At 39.2% G+C, this 22,116-nt stretch overlaps 2 protein-coding genes across 4 annotated transcripts in view; one reads left to right on the top strand and one right to left on the bottom strand.

Moving 5' to 3' along the window:
- The window catches only part of spast (spastin), a 28,577-nt gene extending 10,324 nt beyond the window's left edge, over positions 1-18,253 (top strand). Inside the window, exons 2-17 of one of the 2 annotated variants that reach the window (XM_036557302.1) lie at positions 1,028-1,111; positions 1,283-1,366; positions 4,953-5,033; positions 6,965-7,113; positions 7,963-8,108; positions 8,375-8,468; positions 10,696-10,770; positions 10,913-10,984; positions 11,574-11,649; positions 11,831-11,922; positions 12,273-12,352; positions 12,775-12,817; positions 12,944-13,023; positions 14,400-14,470; positions 16,205-16,245; positions 17,082-18,253. In XM_036557302.1, the coding sequence (XP_036413195.1) occupies positions 1,028-1,111; positions 1,283-1,366; positions 4,953-5,033; positions 6,965-7,113; positions 7,963-8,108; positions 8,375-8,468; positions 10,696-10,770; positions 10,913-10,984; positions 11,574-11,649; positions 11,831-11,922; positions 12,273-12,352; positions 12,775-12,817; positions 12,944-13,023; positions 14,400-14,470; positions 16,205-16,245; positions 17,082-17,207 (1,394 nt within the window). In that variant the 3' untranslated portion in view covers positions 17,208-18,253. The remainder of the gene's footprint in view (positions 1-1,027; positions 1,112-1,282; positions 1,367-4,952; positions 5,034-6,964; positions 7,114-7,962; positions 8,109-8,374; positions 8,469-10,695; positions 10,771-10,912; positions 10,985-11,573; positions 11,650-11,830; positions 11,923-12,272; positions 12,353-12,774; positions 12,818-12,943; positions 13,024-14,399; positions 14,471-16,204; positions 16,246-17,081) is intronic. The other variant, XM_036557304.1, reaches the window with a different exon arrangement.
- Positions 18,254-20,193: 1,940 nt separating this feature from the next.
- ugp2a (UDP-glucose pyrophosphorylase 2a) overlaps positions 20,194-22,116 on the bottom strand; it is a 37,242-nt gene continuing 35,319 nt past the window's right edge. For both annotated transcript variants that reach the window (XM_036557306.1, XM_036557305.1), the window contains exon 10: positions 20,194-21,247. In XM_036557306.1, coding sequence (XP_036413199.1) covers positions 21,140-21,247 — 108 coding nt within the window. In that variant the 3' untranslated portion in view covers positions 20,194-21,139. The remainder of the gene's footprint in view (positions 21,248-22,116) is intronic.

A 22,116-nucleotide genomic window follows, 5' to 3' on the forward strand; every position in this document is an offset into this window, starting at 1 on the left:
CAGGGCACAGCGCACTTTGTTTTGAGCTTGTTTTGACCTGTTGGTCATACCGACCCAGTGCAGCACACAGTTCAACATCAGTGCAGCAGCATAAAATTTTAGGAGAGTCTATTCAACATAAATAATGAACTAACCTAACTTTGAGTAAATAGACCACAATATAGAAATATGTACACATATGCAGTCGTGACTGACGTGTCTTTATTCTGAATTTATACAAACACTATTTCATTTTATAGTAAATTAGTTTTTGCTAGTTGATGTTTATGAACAGAGACCTACAGATGGAATACAGTAAAGGAAACTCATTTGTGAACCTGAGTTTAAAGCAAGTTTTTATTAAACCTGTAACCAAATCTGAAACTGAAACTTGTTTGCAAAAAGTTATTTCAGAGCCACTCAGTTCTACCTGATGGAAACTGTTTGTCTTCAGTGTTTTGTGTTTATGATAATTATAATAGACATCAGCGTCACTAATTAATGACATTCTATTAAAAGACTGGTTTACCAAGAGAGACACTGGAGTATTTTCACCTAAAATGAGTTAATGAAACGAGTCTTGTTACAAAAATGATAACAGGACATCAGAGTCATAATTAATCCTTTAGTACTTTTACTTTCGATACTTAAGTACATTTGAAGGCAAATACTTTTGTACTTTTACTCAAGTGGAGGTCTGAAGGGAGGAACTTCTACTTTTACTGGAGTAATATTTTACCTTGGGTATCTCTACTTTAACTGAAGTACATGATTTGTGTACCTCGTCCACCACTCTGACTGAGTCACACATTACAGTCACGCTGGTCAAGTTACATTGGATAAGTTATAAGTTATGCTTTCCAAGTTCTGCTGGCAGAGTTATGATATACCGTCCTTTTCTGTGCCTGGCTTTACTGTAGTTTTCTTTCCTGGTTAAAGTTGAAGCCTCACAGGGCTTCATGCTACATATTCTACTTTCTGATTTTGTCTTTGTGTTTTATAGGGCTGTGTGCTGCTGCCAGACTAACCATGTGTGTATCTGTTACAGGACACAAGGAACAGGCGGTAGAGTGGTACCGTAAGGGCATCACTGAGCTGGAGAAAGGCATCGCCATCCAAGTCACAGGCACTGGTGAGTTAGCCTCCATCACGCTCTGATTTCCCAGCATGCATTATGTACGACCTTAGTTCTTATAAACAAAACATCTACATGATACAGTTTCTGTTTGCAAGCATTTCCTGTGATCATATTATGCATATTATACTTTCCCTTCTGATGTGTTTTGCCTTTTGTGCCCTTCAGGAGAGAAATCGGACCGAGCCAGACGGCTACAGGCTAAGATGACCACCAATCTGACCATGGCCAAAGACCGGTTAGAACTGCTGGGTAAGTTGTTAAGTTGTTCAGTAATTTTAAATGTGTTTGTGTCTGTGGTTTATGACTCTGCATGACACTGTCATATACAGAAATGGACGTTAGCATAGCGAAAAACAGTTGTAGCAAAGATCTTAAAGCTTAAAGTTGTTCATACTTTTGTCCATGTTTATAAATAACAGTAGGTCATACCGTATCAGAAACCACATAACCAAGTCTATTAGAGATACTGAACGACTCGACACAGAGGCAAGTGTTTGAGACGACCCCAGTCAGGAATAACTCTGAGTTTACAGACTAGTCTAGACAGTCTAACTTGCCCTCATGATGTTATCACTGCATAATTTAATGAATGTATCAAGTTTGTGTCATAGTGACTTCAGCTATAACAGGCTATATAAGGGACGCCTTGATCATGTCTCATTCTGGCACAGATTTGCACTTTCCTCACTATAACATGTAGAGCTGCGACGTTTAATCGATTAATCGGCAGCTATTTTGGTAATCGATTAATTGATTTGAGTACATTTTAAAGAAAAGTAAGTAAAAATTCTGATTCCTGCTTCTTAAATTTGAATATTTTCTGGTTTCTTTTGCTCCTCTGTGACATCAACTTGAATAGATTTGGTATATTATTGATATAAAAATAATATATAAATATAATATTATTGATAAAAAAAGACATTTGAGGATGTCATCTTGGGCTTTGGAAAACAGACATTTTTCACCATTTTCTGACACTTTATAGAAGAAACAACTAATCGATTAATCGACAATGAAAATAATCGTTAGTTGCAGCCCTAATAACATGCATGTTCATTGATCTGAGCCCAGTTTAGTGTCAAGATAGTCTTAAATGAAAGTGTTCAGTGAGATGCCTGCCATACTATTTAAGAGTCATCTTTGTACTAAGATGCTTTTGGGAGACCCAGCCCTGAATTAGAGTTAAGATTTCGAAGTTGCATTAAAGTTAATAAATTAGTAAGTGTAGGTCTAATTTAAGTGCATTGAACTGGTTTAAGATCAGATTAAAGCACTGAACTTTCCTTGTGCCCAAACAAACACGCAAAAACCTTTTCAAGAGGTTTGTCTTCCTTCATTTTTCATTTTCCATTCCAAATCAAATCACTGGGTCTGTACATCTGCCATCATAAAACTCTGAGCCACCGTGTTGGAACTTGTCATGTCTGTCAGTGATGATTAAAATATAGAGCTAATTTAGTGATATGTTAATGATATGTTTACAAAACATACATACTAGCCCACATATAAACACACACATTAGTACACACCCGGGATACCATTGCAACGGCCTGGCAACACATTAGCCACCACCAAGTATAAGACAGCAGTAGCCAAGCAACACCTTAGCAGCCAAATGGGATACCATAGCATGGCCTGGCAACACATTAGCCACCAAATGGGATACCATAGCATGGCCTAGCAACACCTTAGCAGCCAAATGGGATACCATAGCATGGCCTAGCAACACCTTAGCAGCCAAATGGGATACCATAGCATGGCCTAGCAACACTTAGCACCAAATGGGATACCATAGCATGGCCTAGCAACACCTTAGCAGCCAAATGGGATACCATAGCATGGCCTAGCAACACCTTAGCAGCCAAATGGGATACCATAGCATGGCCTAGCAACACCTTAGCAGCCAAATGGGATACCATAGCATGGCCTAGCAACACCTTAGCAGCCAAATGAGATACCATAGCATGGCCTAGCAACACCTTAGCAGTCAAATGGGATACCATAGCATGACTTAGCAACACCTTAGCAACCAAATGGGATACCATAGCATGGCCTGGCAACACATTAGCAACCAAATGGGATACCATAGCATGGTCTAGCAACACCTTAGCAACCAAATGGGATACCATAGCATGGCTTAGCAACACATTAGCAACCACCTGGGAGGTTACAGCAGCAGCTTTGTCAAGCCAACTTAAAGCATAGGTCTAATATCAAATCTATCAGTATTTACTTTGTCCACTCTACCTACTGTCAGTTTAACCTTTTCTCATTCCAGTCTTAAAACCAATGAGGTACAGCTGTGTCCTCTCAAAAAAACGGCCCTGAATGAGTCACTGACATTATGATCCTTCAAAGGGACAAAACAGTATATTTCTAAGGATATTACATATAAGATGGTCAACTGGCACAAAAAAGGAAAATAAGTGAAAATAACAGAAGTTTCCAAAAGAACTTAGAAGATATAGAGAAAGTGGGACTCATAGCAACCATGCAAGACCTGGTAGACTCTCTTAAAGCTTTCTTCTTAGAGAGAGAGGAGAAAATCAAGCTCCACTCTTGATTCAGATCTGAAAACATCCTCAGGAGTTTCTGTCCATCCTTCCACTGTGAGACACTCAGCACTATGAGTCTGAAAGGATGTGCAGCTGTTAAGAAGCTCTTACTGAGAAAAGGAAATAGAACCAAAAAAGGGAGAAATTCTGCACTAGAACACCAAAAGTTTTATAGATTGATGAGTCTAATTTGTAATTGGGTTTATTTGGATCACAAGAATCAAAAAATGCAACCACCTTCTAAGTGTAGAAAAATATCCCTGCAGATTTCTTTGAAAAACTGAACTGAAGTCTGTTGAAAAGAATGAAAGCTGTGATAAAGGCAAGGAGTGAACACACTAAATACTGAAATATCTGAGATTTCATTTATTTGTTGAGGATGTTGTGAGATTTTCTTTTTTCCTGATGCTGTAAAATGGAGAACTTTGATTGTTTGAAGTTATTTGAAATGAAATAATTGACAGGTGGCGTCTGATTTTTGCACAGTACTGTAGATCTGATCCGAGACATTAAATTATTCAATGGATACTGGCGATGTGCATTCAGACAAGTTTTGGTATTGGAGTATCTGTAAGGGTTAATGAAGGATGAGGACCTTTTTAGGTGACAGCACACATGTTGCACAAAAATTAGCAGCATGCAGATTTATACATTTGAAAACGTTTTAATATTCAGAAATAGCCAATAGGTTGTCATGTTGGATTAGTAATACAGGCTGCCTCAGTCACGTCCTTAACTATGTGTCGCTGGCAACACATTTTTAATCAGGCACTTGTGTCTCGCAGTAGCAAAGTGTAATCTTACCTACATACTTACTTGCAAATAAGAGTAAACTCACCACATTTTACAGCTCTTTTAAAACACAAAGTCGACATTGTGCTAAATTGTTTTTCTTCATCTTCCTGTGATAAAACAGGACGAATACCCAGATAGTGATTTCAGTCTTCAAATACTGACACCTCGAGCAGTTAACAGAGTCCTTGAGTACCTTGAATATCTCTAATGGAAACATGAGTGAACTATTTCAGAACCACTTCTGAAACAAACACCGCTTTGCCATCAGTTCAGATTTTCTGATTCGGTGGCTCTGAGGTCTGTGGTGTGCTGTCTAAGTGTCCACACTCCAGCTGATTTCTCACAGAAGATGTTCTTGTTTCTCTCTGTTTCATTGTTTCACCTGTTTCTGTGCTTGGTGGATTTGGTTTATCTTCACTGTCCTGCTTCTCTCCCCCTGAATGTTCCCCTTTCTCTCCATCTCTTTCTGTTTGGTTGTGGTAAAGCTAAGCTGCGGTCAGAATCTCATCGCTCTGTTTACACTGACGGCTCTGACCAGGCTCTGTCCAACGGCAACCTGCGGCCAGGTGGGTAAACGACAGCTTACTGATTACTGACCTGTTGCGCTTCGGTTGTAAGGAGATGAAGCTGGGCCCCAGTGGTCAGTAAAGGCAGCTCAAATGAAACCACAAAAAAATCTCTCATAGCGATTTGCTTTGATCCCAGTTCTTTAGGGAATGATTCACTTCTCTTCCATTTGATTCAGAGTAATCAATTAGCTGAGTAAAAATACACTGAACGTACAAATGTTCAGTGTTCAGCGTACCAGATATGCACATATTTCATTGAATATTATCGTATATTAAATAACATGTGCATAATATATTATTTTATATATTATATATGATATAGACAACGCTGTTATGTGAATTCTATTCTTCTTTTTTTTTCTGCTCAATTTTTGCCGCGCTCATCCTGCTAATGTAAGCATGATACAGTTTCACTAGCAATAACCAATTTCCTAGCAGTCACCTGGAACACCATAACAACCACCTAGCAACCCCTGTAGCAGCTATCAGAGATACCATAGCAAAACATCTAGCAATATGCAAGTAACCACCTACAAACACCATATCAACCACCTAGCAACCCCTAGCGACCATGAGAGATGCCGAACTAACTCCCTATCAGCACCCCTGCAGTCACCTCCAGTACCATAGCAACTACATGGGAACATCCTAGCAACCAACAGAGATTCTATCAAAACCACTTAACCACACCCTAGCCACCATCTGGAATACCATAGCAACCACCTAACGACACTCAAGCAACAGCCTGCAATACCATAGTAAACCAGACAGCAACAACTTAGCAGCAGCCAAGAATAGCATAGCAACCAACTAGCAGTCCCCTGGCAACCGCTGTGGAACACCATAGCAACCATCTAGCAACAATACCAGTAAGTAGATAAGCTGCGTGATTTCGCTGCATTTCTTCAGGAGAAGCACTGTTGTAGTTGATTCTAACATTCAGAGATTAATGCAGTTGAATCACCTTCAGATCAAAGTTTAAGTTTTGGTCTAATGTCTGTAATGTGGTATAGTATTATTTTCAATGTGAGATGAAAGACCAATAAGATCAACGTTACACTAATCAAAACATGAAGCCATCGGCGCTCCACATCTACAAATGTCAGATATGATCGAAAATGAGAATATTTATAGATCCGAAGTGTAATAAACCTGTAGTTAGTAAGCAAGCGTTAAAACAGACGGAGCCGGTTTTAGAACATCAGGAACATGGGACAAAGAACATGATGCATGATTTGTATTTATTGCGTGTCATTTTTGTTTGTGCTGTTGCATCGTGTGCTTTGCAAAACAGCTAACTTTTTGCAAAGCACCAACACAGTCAAAATGACATTTATTTTCGCACGCAATCATTTTTTTGTATGTTTTTTTTTCTCAGCTCTCCAGATGTTTCAAATTTAAATGACTTTTTAAAAGAAATTTTCATTAGATTTTTATATTCGTTATATATACGGTACTGGCCTATGTGTGCGCAATGTAGAGTCATTTATTTGGGCAGTTAGCATTTATTTGTTCCCAAAAAAAAACACTAGAAATAAACAATACATTGTGATTGTTCTATGTTGGCTTAAGAATTACCCGAGCTCTTCTCGAGGATGTCTGATATTTATAGTTACCACAGAAAACCTAGTTTATCAGATCAGTCCTTCACTGAATTTAATCAAATGAAATAAACAAATCTATGAGATGGCTGAAGTGCCAGGAACCAAACCTGCGTTCTTCTAACTAACATGTAAAAAACTTGACTGAAAACAAAAGTCTTTTTACTTTTAACTCCATCCATGTTTATTTGTATTTATTCTGATGTTATAGAGTGTTTATACCGGCATCAGCACACTTACTGCTGACAGTTTTTGTGGGTGCCTAAGACTGCACAGTTCTGAGTATCTCCCAGTGCTGATTACTGTGATTGTAAATATGTTTTGCAGTCAGTGGTGCTGTTCCTAAGAAGAGAGACTCTAATACGTCTCAGGCGAAGGTGAAACAGCCCACCAGACCACCCTTCAGCGCCCCCCAGCGTGCACACAGCTTCACTGCAGCACCTACAGGAGCCACCGGCCGACCTGGACAGCACAAGGTAACCACAGGAAACACCAGCGTGTCCAGTGTGGGTTTGTTCAGTGTCTATGTGGGTTTGTTCAGTGTCTAAGTAGAAGTGTGCTGCATACTGTAAAGAACAGATGAATGTATCGAACTTCTTTCCCCACGTGTGTTTAATGCTTATAAAAATGTGCTCATGGGACCCTGAGGGTCCTCACAGTCGATTTAACATACAAAAAGATGGCTGTGTCCTTTTGCTGGGCCTCTTAAATGTTTATTTGAATCTTGGCCAACATTTCTTCTCATCTTAAGTGGTCAAGGTTAAGGTAAGGAAAAACTGGAGTGGCCTGCAATTGACCAAGAAAATGCTCCCGACTTTGTAAAGTGCTTTATGCAAAAGCTCAGTGTTTATTTTTTTCAAACTAAAAGAGCAAAAGCATTTCTTTTTGTTTACTGAAGTTAGGTACTGCTGCACAGTTTGTGTTGGTCATCCTCTAGTCCTTCATCAGTGGTCAGAGGACGCTGCCCACTGGACACTGTTGGATGTATATATGTGTATATATATATATATATATGTATATGTATGTGTGTATATGTGTGTGTGTGTGTGTGTGTGTGTGTGTGTGTGTGTGTGTGTGTGCTTTGGTAGTAATACTTTGATATGAATAATATATATGATGCATTATCCATATGTGCCTGAAAAAAATGGAGGTGGGGTAGCGGTCAGCAGACATACGGCAAATTTACCATGTACGATTTCTACCAAAATCGAGGGATGACTTCTTAAAACGGGATTACATACAAATTAAAGTATGGACACTAACATATTTCTACTACAAATATGATCTCACTGTATAAAAACAAACTATATTTATGTGTTTCTCAGGCTGCGGCTGGTCGTGGTGGAGGCAGAGGGAACGTTAAAGCCGGTGGTGCTCCTTCCTCCGCTCTACAGCCGAAGAGAGACATGAAGAACTTTAAAAATGTGGACAGCAAACTAGCCAACCTCATCCTTAACGAGATAGTGGACAGGTGGGGTTGTTTTCAGCCAGTGAGCACTGTCTGTTTGGGATAAGATACAGTACATACTGAGTCTGTATTTCAGTTTTCACACTGGATTTGTGGGTGAGGAAATTTGACTCCTTTTGCTGATCCTCACAAATTTACTTATTATTTCTTTGTAAACTAGTGATTTTTATCAGAAAACTGAATGGTTAAAGTTTGATTTAGAATTGTTTTTGCAGTATCTTTGGAGTCAATGTAGGTTCTCACATTATCTGTGTATGTGCATGGTGCAGTGGCTCAGCGGTGCGGTTTGAGGACGTAGCTGGACAGGATTTGGCTAAGCAGGCTCTCCAGGAGATCGTAATCCTGCCGGCGCTGCGGCCTGAGGTACATCTACACAACAGCTCAGTCAAACTGTCTCTACAGAAACCAGCAGAGATCAGTTTGAAGTGATAGTTCAGCAGTGTGGTACCCCAAAAACAGTCAGTCAGCCATGACATGTTTGGTGTCTGAAGGCTTTAGTTTTGTACTGGAGCTGTGAGGCTAACAAATAATGGGATATTATGACTGTTAACTAGCGTTGTGCTAACTGCATCATCACACACTTGCCTCAACCGTGATCTGAAATAGACTTGATTACGTGGTCTGCGGCTCTTTTACTGCCCTGTTGTGGCTCTACAGCGGAATTTGTAAACGCTGGAGTTAATGTATAACTGCAAATTCACCCTTTAACCCTGAAGGTTGGCGCTTAGACTGTGGGTCACCATAGTAACGCAGACAACAGTCATGCCTTGCTAGTATCTAACGAAAAGGCAAAGAAAAAGATTTAAGACAAACATTGATAAATTTGGAGACAAATAGGTTTATTTGTGTTTATAATAACTCAGCTGGTTTCCTGATACGTTTCGTCTCAGCAGCTTCTCGTTTTAATTTTCCCATTCCACCTTAAATGGGGCTGCCGTTACATTCTGGCGCCTTAGGCACCATTTAAGGTGGGACGTGAAAGTTGGAACAAGAGAGCTGGCGAATGAGAAGCGACTTCAGCCTCATGAAAAGTTGAACGTTAAGAGACGTTTTACAAGAATCTGTTCTACTTTTGGAAAAGTTTCCTGCTGGAGATGTGAGAAAAGCGGCTATAGCTGAGCGAAAGCTTTATTAGCTTTTTTGTTAGCCTACACTAAGACATCAGCACATACTGAGACATAGTTACAGCCAAGATGGTAAAATGGACGTAAAATGTTGTGGCTCCCAAGGTGGTTAGATTTTTGCTGAAAGGACGAAATGGCTCTCTTAACATTTTGGGTTGCCGACCCGCGTTATAGATAACAATACTTATCAATATCATAACACTTCACACGAGTTGCTTATTAGAAGAATATGTTACATATGCTACATTAGCCTTGTAGCTCCAGTACAAAAGTAGAGAAGTCAAAAGACACCAAACCTGTCTTGGCTGATCTCTACATTTAGGGTACGTGGTGGGGAGGGGACTGTAAAAATGTGGGTTTTTTTTTTTGGTCAATTTGTCACTTTAATACAGTATAATTTCACTATAAATACTGTATGTTTTGATATTCTGTAGGATGCACCAAATCAGCACATTTTTGCTCCAAACAGAAACAGTGACCAATTTTTTATTTTTATTATTGGCCGATTTGTGTTGTAATTTCATGATCTAAAGTACGGTGAGGGAGCTGAGTGCGCTTGTGCTGTTTGAACGCTGCTGCTGCCCCAGGAACCAAAATATTGTAGCATAAACATACATGATTCATTAAGCTATTCATCCAGTCAGCTCTTACTTTCAGTGTAGCACTTTATTTGATTCATGTTACTTAAAAAGGCAACTGATCTTTCATTTCAGAATCCAAAATACCAGTTTGAAGGGCTAAATGATAAATCTTTTTTTTAATTGAAATCACAATGTGAAAGAGTGAAATTTTCAAATTGTTAGAGCTGCAATTTAATTATATCTTACATTAACAAGTTTTAACAAGTTTTGCTTTTAAATTTAACCTAATAACACAGAGCTGGTGACCTGGCAGTCTGACATGCTACATTCAGTGTTCAAGCCTCAAACCTGAAAAATTGGGTGTGTTGATCTTCTTGAGAAAGAAGTTCTGGAGCTTAATTTGCAGAAAGTAAATGCATTTATTGGTCAGTAAAATCACAGAGAGTCACTTTGACTGATAGAAAGGACTGGAAATGTTCTGTTGTGTTTCATGTGTTCACTTAACCCACACAGTGTGAGCTTTGGATTAATATAAATAAATAAGTAAATAAATCAGCCATAAAATGAACCATCAGTGCATCCTTACTTTATACCTTACCAATACGTTTCTAATAACATTAGTGCTTTAAGCTGGTGTAATAATCACTGAAGCACAAATGCTGCCGTTGACTTTGCTGTTTGGCCTGTGTGCAGCATTTAGTTCATGCAAACCATTATGATTGACTCTTTCTGATAAGAGTCTATTATTAGTGCCTTGTTTTAAAGCCTTATTTGAATGAGACCACACACATGGCTTCCGTATTGTTGAAAGTGACACTTCTACTTTGCTGATTCATTCATTTCATTTTTTTATATCCCTACATTGTTTGTTTATTTGTGTTGCAGTTGTTTACTGGCCTCAGGGCTCCTGCGAGAGGCCTCCTCCTGTTCGGTCCCCCCGGCAACGGGAAAACCATGCTGGTACGAACAAAACATCAATCAAAATACAGCTGTACTAAAGCCGAGAGCACGTACAGTTTCACTGTATTGTTTTTGAAGCAGTATTTCATGTTTAAAAAAAAACACATTTTTTTCTTTAAACCTGTCTATTTTTGTTCTTCAGGCCAAAGCGGTTGCCATGGAATCCAATGCTACCTTCTTCAACATCAGTGCTGCCAGTCTGACCTCTAAATATGTGAGTTAATTTAACTTGGACAACAAGACAAAACTGATTCTGATCAAAGAGTTAATCTGTCTTTTATTTCACATATTTCTGCACATTAACGGAATATATACATACATTAAATATATAATATATATATATATATATATATATCCATATATATATATATATATATATATATATATATATATAAAATATTCATTTAAAAAAAAAAAACGAAAGTGACTCTTTTTGGCTGGAAAGCTTTGCCCGCTCTCTATACAGGTAAGCTACAGTCACTCTTATACATGCATACATACATATATAAATTCCGTACACACACACACACACACACACACACACACACACACATATATATAATATATATATATATATATATACACATATATATGAATACCACCACACCCTGTTTCTATAGTACTGCTGTTTCTAAGCGCTGTATAGTCTGACTGATTCTTTGTGTGTAATTAAGTAAATGATGAGTTTTATTTGTTTGTGTGCTTTAATTTCAAAGTACTTTAGGTTATTAGGTGGAAACTTAATTTATACTAACACAGCAATAAAATGAGAGCATTAACATCTGTTCCGTTTGTGTTTGTAGGTGGGTGAAGGTGAGAAACTGGTTCGGGCTCTGTTTGCTGTTGCCAGGGAACTTCAGCCATCAATCATCTTCATTGGTGAGAAAAGAGATGATCAAATGTTTTTACATTTATTATGAGGGGCACGTTTCATTTAGTGAGACCACCTTCACCTCATTCACTCACTTGTTCGTTCGTTCGTTCGTTCGTTCGTTCACTCACTCACTGATCAGCTGACTGTGAGGACAGAGGGAGAGCAGTAACGTGTCTGTCTGTGCAGATGAAATAGACAGTCTGCTGTGTGAGAGAAGAGAAGGAGAGCATGACGCCAGCAGAAGACTGAAGACTGAGTTCCTCGTCCAGTTTGACGGAGTACAAACACTTCTTTTTATCTTTTTCTTTTTTTTCCTCTTTCTGTTCCCTTTACTGTCTCTTCTCTCTGCCTTTTTTTCTCTCTCTTGCCTCTGTGTCTCTCTCTGGCTGTTTTTCCCTCTCTTTTCCCCTTTGCCTTAGTTCTCTCTCTCTCTCTCTCTCTCCTCCTCCTCTCTGATTCTTCCACTTCTTATATGTAGAATGTTTGACTAAGCAGAATTTCTCACTAATATTGAGATCTGAAAAGTATCATTAAAGCTCTTTTGTATGTTTTTATAGCTAAATGTCTGATTTTTTTTTTTTTACTGGGTGTAGGACTAAGCTGTGTGTCTGTGTGTGTCTGTGTGTAGATGCAGTCAGGAGGTGATGACCGTGTGTTGGTGATGGGAGCCACTAACAGACCTCAGGAACTGGACGAGGCTGTGCTGAGGTCAGATTTTAGAAACACTTTATTAGAAACACGTACCTGGTACTTCTGCTCACTGGCCACTTTATTAGAAACACCTACCTTGTACTTCCACTCAGTGGCCACTTTATTAGAAACACATACCTGGTACTTCTGCTCACTGGCCACTTTATTAGAAACACCTACCTTGTACTTCCACTAGCTGGCCAATTTATTAGAAACACCTATCCTATACTTCCACTTATTGGCCTCTTTATTAGAAACACTTACTTCCACTAACTGGCCAGTTTATTAGAAACACCTACCTTGTTCTTCCGCTCACTGGCCACTTTATTGAAAACACCTGCCTTGTACTTTCACTCACTGGAGCTAGAAGAGTAGGGGTGTCTAATAAAGCGGCTCTCTGAGCTCCATCTCTAATATCTCACTGTGTGTCTGATCTGCAGGCGCTTTCCCAAGCGTATTTACGTGTCTTTGCCCACAGAGGAGGTGAGTCAAATATTGAGCCCATCATTCAAAATGTTTCTTTAAAGGCACTAAAGTATGTGTGAGCAATGTCATCACAACAATACCAGTGAAATGTCAAATCCAAGTCTGTGTTCTTGTGGCTCTCAGACACGTCTGAAGCTGTTGAAGAACCTGCTGGCGAAACATGGCAACCCACTGACACAGAAGGAGCTGAGTCAGCTAGCCAGGTCAGAGATCTAACTCACACACAGACACACACACACCACAGAGGGATGCAGGAAGATGTTTTTATGCCAAATGTTTCTTCATTTAAATGCTTATGCTAATTTGCATAAAACAGAATATGTCATCATGTGGCGAGTGATCAAGATATAAACATATAACTGACACATCAAAAAGGACAAACAATACACATGTATTTCTGTATATTCAGAATGTGGGACATGATGTTAGATGGATTTATTAGGCCTATATGGGTCAGACAAACAGCCCACAACTCTGCTTACACTTTCACTCTGCACCCCTCAACTTCCATGTGTTTCAGCAGCACGTCCCCGAAGTGGCTAACAGTTGTTGGAGAGGGAACTGATTCAGTTCCCTGTAATGTAAATGCAGCATTAAAGAGGAATTCCGCCGATGTTTCAAAAATGTTTGCATAATTAAATTGATAGTATGTAAACAGAGTCATTCAGAGTGGTTTGGTGTGAAACGCTCTGTTCTAGAGGAACTGAGAGTCAGAATTGTTCACAGTGGTGGTGATAGGAACCAGACGTCTGAAGAGTTTAATGCTTGTAAAATCTCCATCACATAAAGTTATTAGCTGAAGTGGTTATGAATATGTTGTCTGATGTCTGAAACATTGTTTTACGGTGGTTTTGGAATCAAATTTTGTCCCAAAACATAACTAAACTAAATAATCTGGTCATGGCAGAGAGGTACGTGCAGGGTGTAGGAGGCAAAATAGTTCCCCAAAAATATTTTTTTCAGATTATTTCACCATCATTAACATTACATATAAAAACTGAAGTGTAGGTTGACTGGTAGTTTTAGATAATAAGTAAAATGGCTATATTTGTGTTGTAGTCTTTGTGAACCCTGGTTCCCATCACCACCACTGAAGAAAATCTAAACCAGCAAGTTTCCTTACAGTGAACAGTGTCACATCATGCTGCTCTGTATGGCTTTGTTTACATCTTAATGATTGAATTATGGAGAAATTGTGAAAAATCAGTGGAGTTCCCCTTTAATTTACACAGTGCATACACAGTTTACATTACTGCACATTGAAAACATGTGAGGAAAAAAAGACAGTACAAAACTCCAACGTATAAGAATCGTGCAGAGATCTTTACTACTTTCAAACTTTTTAAAACTTTTTTTTTTGTTTATTTTAGTTTTTTAATTATTTGTAGCAGTTGAACAATCCTGTTATCTGGTGGTGTTGCAGCCCCCTCAGCACCCCCACTTCCCGCATCCCTGCACACACACAAATTTTCCATCTTCCTTTCACTCAGCTGTCAGTTCACTAACTGTAGCTGAGAATTAAAAATACAACACTGAACATATTCTGCCTTTCCATCTATTACGTGTTGTGTGTTTGCAGGATGACTGATGGTTACTCGGGCAGTGATCTGACCTCTTTGGCTAAAGATGCTGCACTCGGACCCATAAGAGGTGAGATTTAAGTCAGAGTGAATGGAAAAGTCATAACTCGCTTTCCTTTTGTACTTTGATGTATTTGTGTGTGAAACGTGATATCAGGGAGGGTCTCTGAGCTCGCTAAGTGTTTTCTCTCCATGACGGATGGGGAGATTTGATTTGGTTGGTAATTCAGAACGACTCCACAGTCAACAGCAGTCAGTGACTGATGGAGTAGAGCTCAGCAGAGTTGAGTCAAACACACTGTAAAGACATGCGTACAGTCATATGCAAAACACCCCCAGTCAAATTCCTAGTCTTGTTGATTTTCTAAGTAAAAATAAGTTAATATATCCTCTACAGAAGACACACTTAAATATGCTGTTTTTCTGCACGATTTCTGTTTATTCACTGAGTTTAACATATTGGGGAAAAAATAAACCAGAAAATGTAAAATGTGCCAGAACGTTAGCACAGGCCACGTTTTATGTTTAATGTTTTTTTCCAGTACATTAGATTCAGCAAATAAACAGTAATTGAGCCCCACAGAAAATTTCACATATACATGTCGCTGCTGTCGGAGCAAAACCTCATATCTCCAAAGTAATAACTTTACAGGAGAAGGAAAAAACATACTATACTTTTAATGTATGTCAATAGAACCAGAATTTTTTTCCAAGTAATTTTGGGCTGTTTTTGTTGGTCCATTCATCATGAAATTTACACACAATGTAAAGATCAACAAGCATATTCAAATAATGTCAAAACCTGAAAAAGGCCAAAAATGAAGATATAAGGTTTTGACCCGATATATATATATATATATATATATATATATATATATATACGTGTGTGTGTGTGTGTGTGTGTGTGTATAGATATATAGATAGATAGATAGATAGATAGATAGATAGATAGATAGATAGATAAATATGCATTGTGACATTTTTTGCAAAATAAAGAGGTCACTAAAACGTAAATGAAGCACAGTTTGACTTGTGAATGTAAAAGGTTGTACAAAATTGAATGGAATGGTTACTGTATGGTTCTTCGTTGGAGGGACTGTGTATTCACATGTGCAGACGTGTGCTCTCTGTAGAGGATGTCTAACTTATTTTCACTTCAACTAAACATGTGATTGACCGGGTTATTCACACTTTTGCATACAGCTGTATGTCCATGTTAGATTTTCAGCCAATGTGTTTGAATAAAATATGAGAAGAACTGATAAAAATTGCTAAAATATATATGAGAACCAAACCACAAATAATTCTAGGTGGCTCTGCCCCACAGGACTAGAGTATTTATATTATTTTAGACAGAGTTTTGGAGTTTCTGCTGTTTTATTTGAGTTTAAGAAACGTGACAACTGAGACCTGATAATCATTTATCAGTAAACACTGGATACTCGAGAATACAGTTAAAACACAAATATAAAATTATATTGAATTTTTTACTAATAATTTGTAGCTCCTTATAGAGTGACTTCGTATCAGTTGACCTAAAGTAAAAAAAAATCAGTAGTGATTTCTTGTTTTTCTTTAATGAAACTGGAGCTAAAATGATTTTTGTAAACACTTCAAGTAAAAATAAACTTTAAATATTTCACTTTTCACCACAGAATAAAAGATAATAGCACAGTAATAACACATTAACAGCACAGTAGTGAACTCAATCAACTTCTCGACTTATTTTGTGTGTTAGTATGTATTTTTATTTATATTATATATTTATTTCTGTGTTTAAATCTGTCTTCCTGCGTGTCCACAGAACTGCGTCCGGAGCAAGTGAGGAACATGGCTGCAAACGAGGTGCACTAAGTAACTTTAGTGTTATTCATTTAATTAAAGAAACTGGTTTATAAACCAAATTAAGGAGATAAACTGAACGTGATACAGAATATTTAGTTAATCCTCTCTCTCTTCGTCTGTCTTTCACTGTTTCTTTCTCTCTCCCTTTTTCATACTTTCTCCTTTTATCTATCCATCTGTCTGTCTATCTGTCTTACTCTTTCTATCTTTTTATCTGACTATCCCTCAATCTATTTCTGTGACTCTTTACTTACCTGTTTCCTTTCTGCCTTCCTTTCTTTCTTCCAATCTCCCTTCCTCCCTTCCTTTCTTCCTTCCTGCCTTCCTTCTTCTCTTCCTCCCTGCCTTCCTTCCTTACTCCCTGCCTTCCTTTCTTCCTTCCTTTCTCTCTCCCTCCCTCCCTTCCTTACTCCCTGCCTTCCTTTCTGCCTGCCTTCCTTCCTTCCTTACTTACTTACTTCCTGTCTTCCTTTTTTCCTTCCTTACTCCCTGCTTTCCTTTTTTCCTTCCTTACTCCCTGCCTTCCTTCCTTCTTTCCTTCCTTCTTTCCTTCTTTACTCCCTGCCTTCCTTTCTGCCTGCCTTCCTTCCTTCCTTCCTTACTCCTTGCCTTCCTTTACTTCTTTCCTTCCTTACTCCCTGCCTTCCTTTCTGCCTGCCTTCCTTCCTTCCTTACTCCTTGCCTTCCTTCCTTCTTTCCTTCCTTACTCCCTGCCTTCCTTTCTGCCTTCCTTTCTGCCTGCCTTTCTGCCTGCCTTTCTTCCTTCCTTGCTCCCTGCCTTCCTTTTTTCCCTCCCTCCCTCCCTCTCTCCCTTTCCTTGTCTCTCTCTTTCTCAGATGAGGAACATCCGTTTCTCTGATTTTGTGGACTCTCTGAAGAAGATAAAGAGGAGTGTGAGTCCTCAGACTCTGGATCAGTACGTCCGCTGGAACCGAGAGTACGGAGACACGACTGCTGTATGACACGCAGTTCCTCTGTGTGACCTCTGAGCTTTAAACTGTGACCTGCTGGTCCTTAAACATGAATGAAGACTAGTTTGGCTCTGATGGAGGAGCTGCCGTCTACCGTGAGCCCCCCTGGAGGAGAACGGACACCTGTGGAGGAGAATTTATTCAGACTTATTCGGAAAAGCACTGCATTTTTACGGATTCTGCTGCGGTACTGAAAACTGTCTGGTGTGGATTTGCTGAGTGTGCACTAGTGCATTAGATTTAGATGAATCAGAACTGAACTGACGAACACATGAACCTTTTGACTCAGCGTCAGATAATCAGACGAGAACCGGCTTCAACAGAACTTTCACTTGTCTGGAAACCTGTGCATGAGAAGCTGTGGAAGTGGCTCAGTGGTGAGGGCTTCACTACTGGAACATGTTGGACTTGGAGGGGCTCTGTTGTGAGTCCCACTGTGGGGGACGCTGTATGTCCAAAAGTTTGTAGACACCTGCTCATCCAGTGCTGCTTAATTAATAGGTAGTCCTTCACCTTACCCTTCTGAGAAGGCTTTATACTAGATGTTGGAACATTGCTGTGAGGATTTGATTGAATTCGGCCACAAGACTATTAGTGAGATCAGGTACTGGTGTTGGATAGTCAGCTCTGGATCACTCCACTCCAGCTCATCCCAAAGGTATTGGATGGAGCTCCGTCACTCCAGAGGACGTTCAGAGCGTCCCGCTCTATTGGTGTAGAAATTGAATGCTTATGTCAGCAATAGGTCCTTAAAGTAGCTTTTGGACATACAGTATAAAAACAGGAGAATTTTACTGTTGTAAAATAGATCACCACCAACTGGCCAACCCATGCAAATGTTTCATAGCAACTGTTGCCAGGTTGGACAAGCTTTACAAAACATTGACAAAAATCTCATTCAGTCTTAACGAGAAATTGAGTAAAAGTTTTTGCCCAAAATACCTAAATTTAAAGTGCCATATACACCGATCAGGCATAACATTATGACCACCTCCTTGTTTCTACACTCATTGTCCATTTTATCAGCTCCACTTACTATATAGGTGCACTTTGTAGTTCTACAGTTACAGACTGTAGTCCATCTGTTTCTCTGCATACTTTGTTAGCCCCCTTTTACCCTGTTCTTCAGTGGTCAGGACCCCATGGACCCTCACAGAGCAGGTACTATATGGGTGGTGGGTCATTCTCAGCACTGCAGAAACACTGACGTGGTGGTGGTGTGTTAGTGGGTGTTGTGCTGGTCTGAGTGGATCAGACACAGCAGTGCTGCTGGAGTTTTTAAACACTTGTAAATACAAGAAGGAAAAGTGGCAAAAGTCCTGGCTGCAGCAGTAGAAGAGCAGAAGCTGGTGAAAAAATGATTAGAAGATGAAAAACTACAGTGTGGCCTTTCAGAGACATACAGAATCAATATCATTTAACATTTGTGCTCTACAGTTTCTCATTACATTGAATGGAGTTCATGACAATGTCCTTTAAAGCCTGTCCAACTTTTGCTACAAAAGAATGCATCGCATGGACGGGTCAGTTCCTCAACAGGTTGAATGGGATTTTTGCCTTTAAGCTATGGAAAAAAATACTACTGGTGGACCCAGAACAGGTCAGCCGGATCAAAGTGGTAATCTTTGTCACAAAACCCGATGCTGGATCAGCACAACTGATCTCACACCATGGATGTTTGCATAAGTTGTTGTGGAAACCAAGTTTATTTCTTCAGCTCAACTCAGGATGACCAGTATAAGCCAAAGCCCCTCCTCAGCCTACAGCCCCTACAGCTTCAGCAGCAGCCTGTTTGAATTCTGCCACTAGTTGTCCAATTCAGCACTTGATGGGAGATTCTGGCGTTTGTGCCTTAGCTTTAATGTGGCGTAGATTAATTCTTCCTGTAAATATCAAGCTGTTAATAATTTATCCCAGTTTGATTTCTACTTGTAGGAGGTGAATATGTCCCGTATGTGAATCTCATGCCTTTTTACTTGAATGCACTTGTGTCTGCACAGATTATTAATTTAAAGGGCTGCTTGGTTTCATAATCTGTTATTGTCTGTTATGATTCATGATCAGTTATCTTCCGGTATTCTCTTTAAAAAGTCTCTTTTTTTTTTTGCAGACGAAAAAGCAATATACATTTTATACCTGTGATATATAGCAGTTGTCTGTGGGACAGATTACGGAAGATTATTATTATTATTTTGTAATATTGAACATGTCAGTGTTGTAAGAAGAATCCTAATCAGGATCTGCTGATCATTTTTGGGTGTTTTTTGTTGTGCATAAATCCAAATAGCTAAATCCCAGCTGATTTATGACCACTAGGGGGAGGCAAATACAATACATTCATGTATTGTACATGTTCATCTGCGTTACTGAAATGGATAACAAAATAATAAAGGATGGATATAGAAGACTGACCCACCTCCCACCACCAAGGTCATACCCATGCATCTTTAAGTGGTTTATTTTGTGTGCTGTGTTGCTTTAGGCACTGATTTGATTGGTAAATATGGCAAGTATGGCGCTGTAATAAAGACACTGCTCATTGGTTCCAGTTTTGTAGCTGTTATTTCTATTTATAGTGTGGTTAATGGTGGGTATAAGCTTGCATTACCTACAGCTACATTAGTAATGGTGTATGACGTGCTGTTATCTATAAAAATGGGCAAAAGTACATTAGCATAGCTAAAAACAGTAGCAGCCAGCTTGAAGCCCGAATTTTGTCCGTATTCTTGTCCATTTTTATAGATAACAGTGTGCCATACAGTGTCAGTCTTCACATGACTTGAGGCAGCTGTGTGACAGTTTAGGCATGCGGTGAGCATGGTGCTAATTGGTGGGATGCAAAACTGTAGAAGCAAACTCTGGACATCAAATACGTAAACCTACAGAACTGGGACTGCACACATTGTTAATGAATACGCCTCTTCTTTTCTAGGAAAAAAAACACAGATTTTAGAACGAGTCAAAAAACAGACAGTGGTGTATTTGCGTATTGCACTTTAATTCCATCCAGAGCATCCGATGTAACAGCCTCTACCGCCTTCAAACACACACACAGCCTGACCTGAGATCTGCATTCCATGCTACAGACCCATTCATTACCATTAGGAGGTACCACACCTGATCCTGGACCAACGGCTAAAGGGGGAAATCATTACTGAGTCGTTCATCTTCAGTGTGTTCAGTCTAGCAGGACCGACAGCAGCTGACCGTCACAGTATACATTCAGATAGAATTACAGTGAAAATCAAACTGACCGTGACTGTAAGGGACACAATGCTAAAGGTGATCATTGGATAATGATGAGATATATATAATGTATACATACACACATACACATGCAAATACATAACATGGGTATGCATATACACTCTTGAGAATTAGTGTTTTTGCTAGTAAAAACACCATATAAACAGAATAAATGCAAATTAACAAATACAGTAAAAGTAATTTTTTTTTCTTTCAAAAAAGGAGTTGAAAGCTTGTAAGGCTAATCTCCTCCATGCCCCCAGCCATCACAAAGATTTGTTGAATATCATCGGCAACACTTGATTTAACATAATGAAGTACTGGCTGGCCAAAGCTGCAATTAACAGCAGGTTTCCTTGAGGAGAGGTTTGGAAAATCAGTTTCTGTATTAATATTTTTGTATTTATTCTGCTGTGTTTTCTGAGCAAATAATGCTTAATGACCAGATAAATAGTTTTTCACTCTAATTTTTTCATGTGCCTAAAACTTTCGCACAGTACTGTATATGCATACACAGTTACTCATATACATCCATTCACTCACACACATGGATAAGAGCCCACAGGCAGACAGACAGACGGACTCTAACAGTCGAGAAGCTGGATATGGGCCGTATGTAAGAGGCAGTAAGAGGCAGCGTGTGTGACTGGTGTTGAGAGTGTGAGTGTAGAAAGGCTTCAGTGGTCCAGGATGCGCAGGTTTCCGGAGACAATCTTGTTCTCCAGCATCGCTCCGGCCGGAATGTCGATCCGATCTCCGTGATTAGCGATGATTATGACCGTGCCCTGGAACATTAAGAAAAGGTTATAAAATATGTTTAAATAAATAAGAACATTTGCCTCAACGTCAGTTTAACGACGTTTCATTTCTCTGTTTTTCACAAACAGCCAAGTAATATGTAAATCATTGTATCTACACCATCTACGAATTTAATGTATTAAAGTATTTTTGTTATTTAAAGAAATCATATATGTAAATACATGATTAGCTGCATTCAAGCACACATTTAGATACCCAAAGTGTTACATCTCTTGCAAGTGTCATGTAAATCATGCAAAAGATTCTGCGCTCCCTAATATATTTACGTGATTTGCACAGGACTTACTTTAATCAGGTGGGTTATTTATTTATCAAAATGAATGGATGGTATTGGTATATGAAAATACTCAGTATCTGTACCCAGTGTCATTCACCTATCTGTCCATCTGTCTATCCATCCACCCAGACACACAGTACAGATTGATTCAAAAAGATTCATCCGATTTTAAAAATGACATCACTTGTAAATCATTACAGAACAATGCAGTAAACTGTAAATGGTTTAAATGAGCATAAAGTTTATTAAGTAATTTTACAAGTGCTCAGTATGAACCTCCTCCAGCTGTTCGGACATCAACGCCATAGTCAAATTCATCCCATACTTGACAGAGCATGTCGGGTGTTGCTGCACTCACGGCTCTTTCAGGGTGATTTCGGAGATCATCCAGTGTTGTGGAACCAACGCCGAATGCTCTGAGCTGTTGGAGCTTCACTGCCCATGAAAATCACGCTGCACAGTTATGACGGATTCACTCTTATTGAAGTGCTGTCTGCTCAGGGGTCATCTCCTTTCAGACTGAAGGGAGCCACTGACAGTCAGAAACTCTATGACCAC

This window comes from Colossoma macropomum, unplaced genomic scaffold (genome assembly GCF_904425465.1).
Source record: "Colossoma macropomum unplaced genomic scaffold, Colossoma_macropomum, whole genome shotgun sequence".
NCBI lineage: Eukaryota > Metazoa > Chordata > Actinopteri > Characiformes > Serrasalmidae > Colossoma > Colossoma macropomum.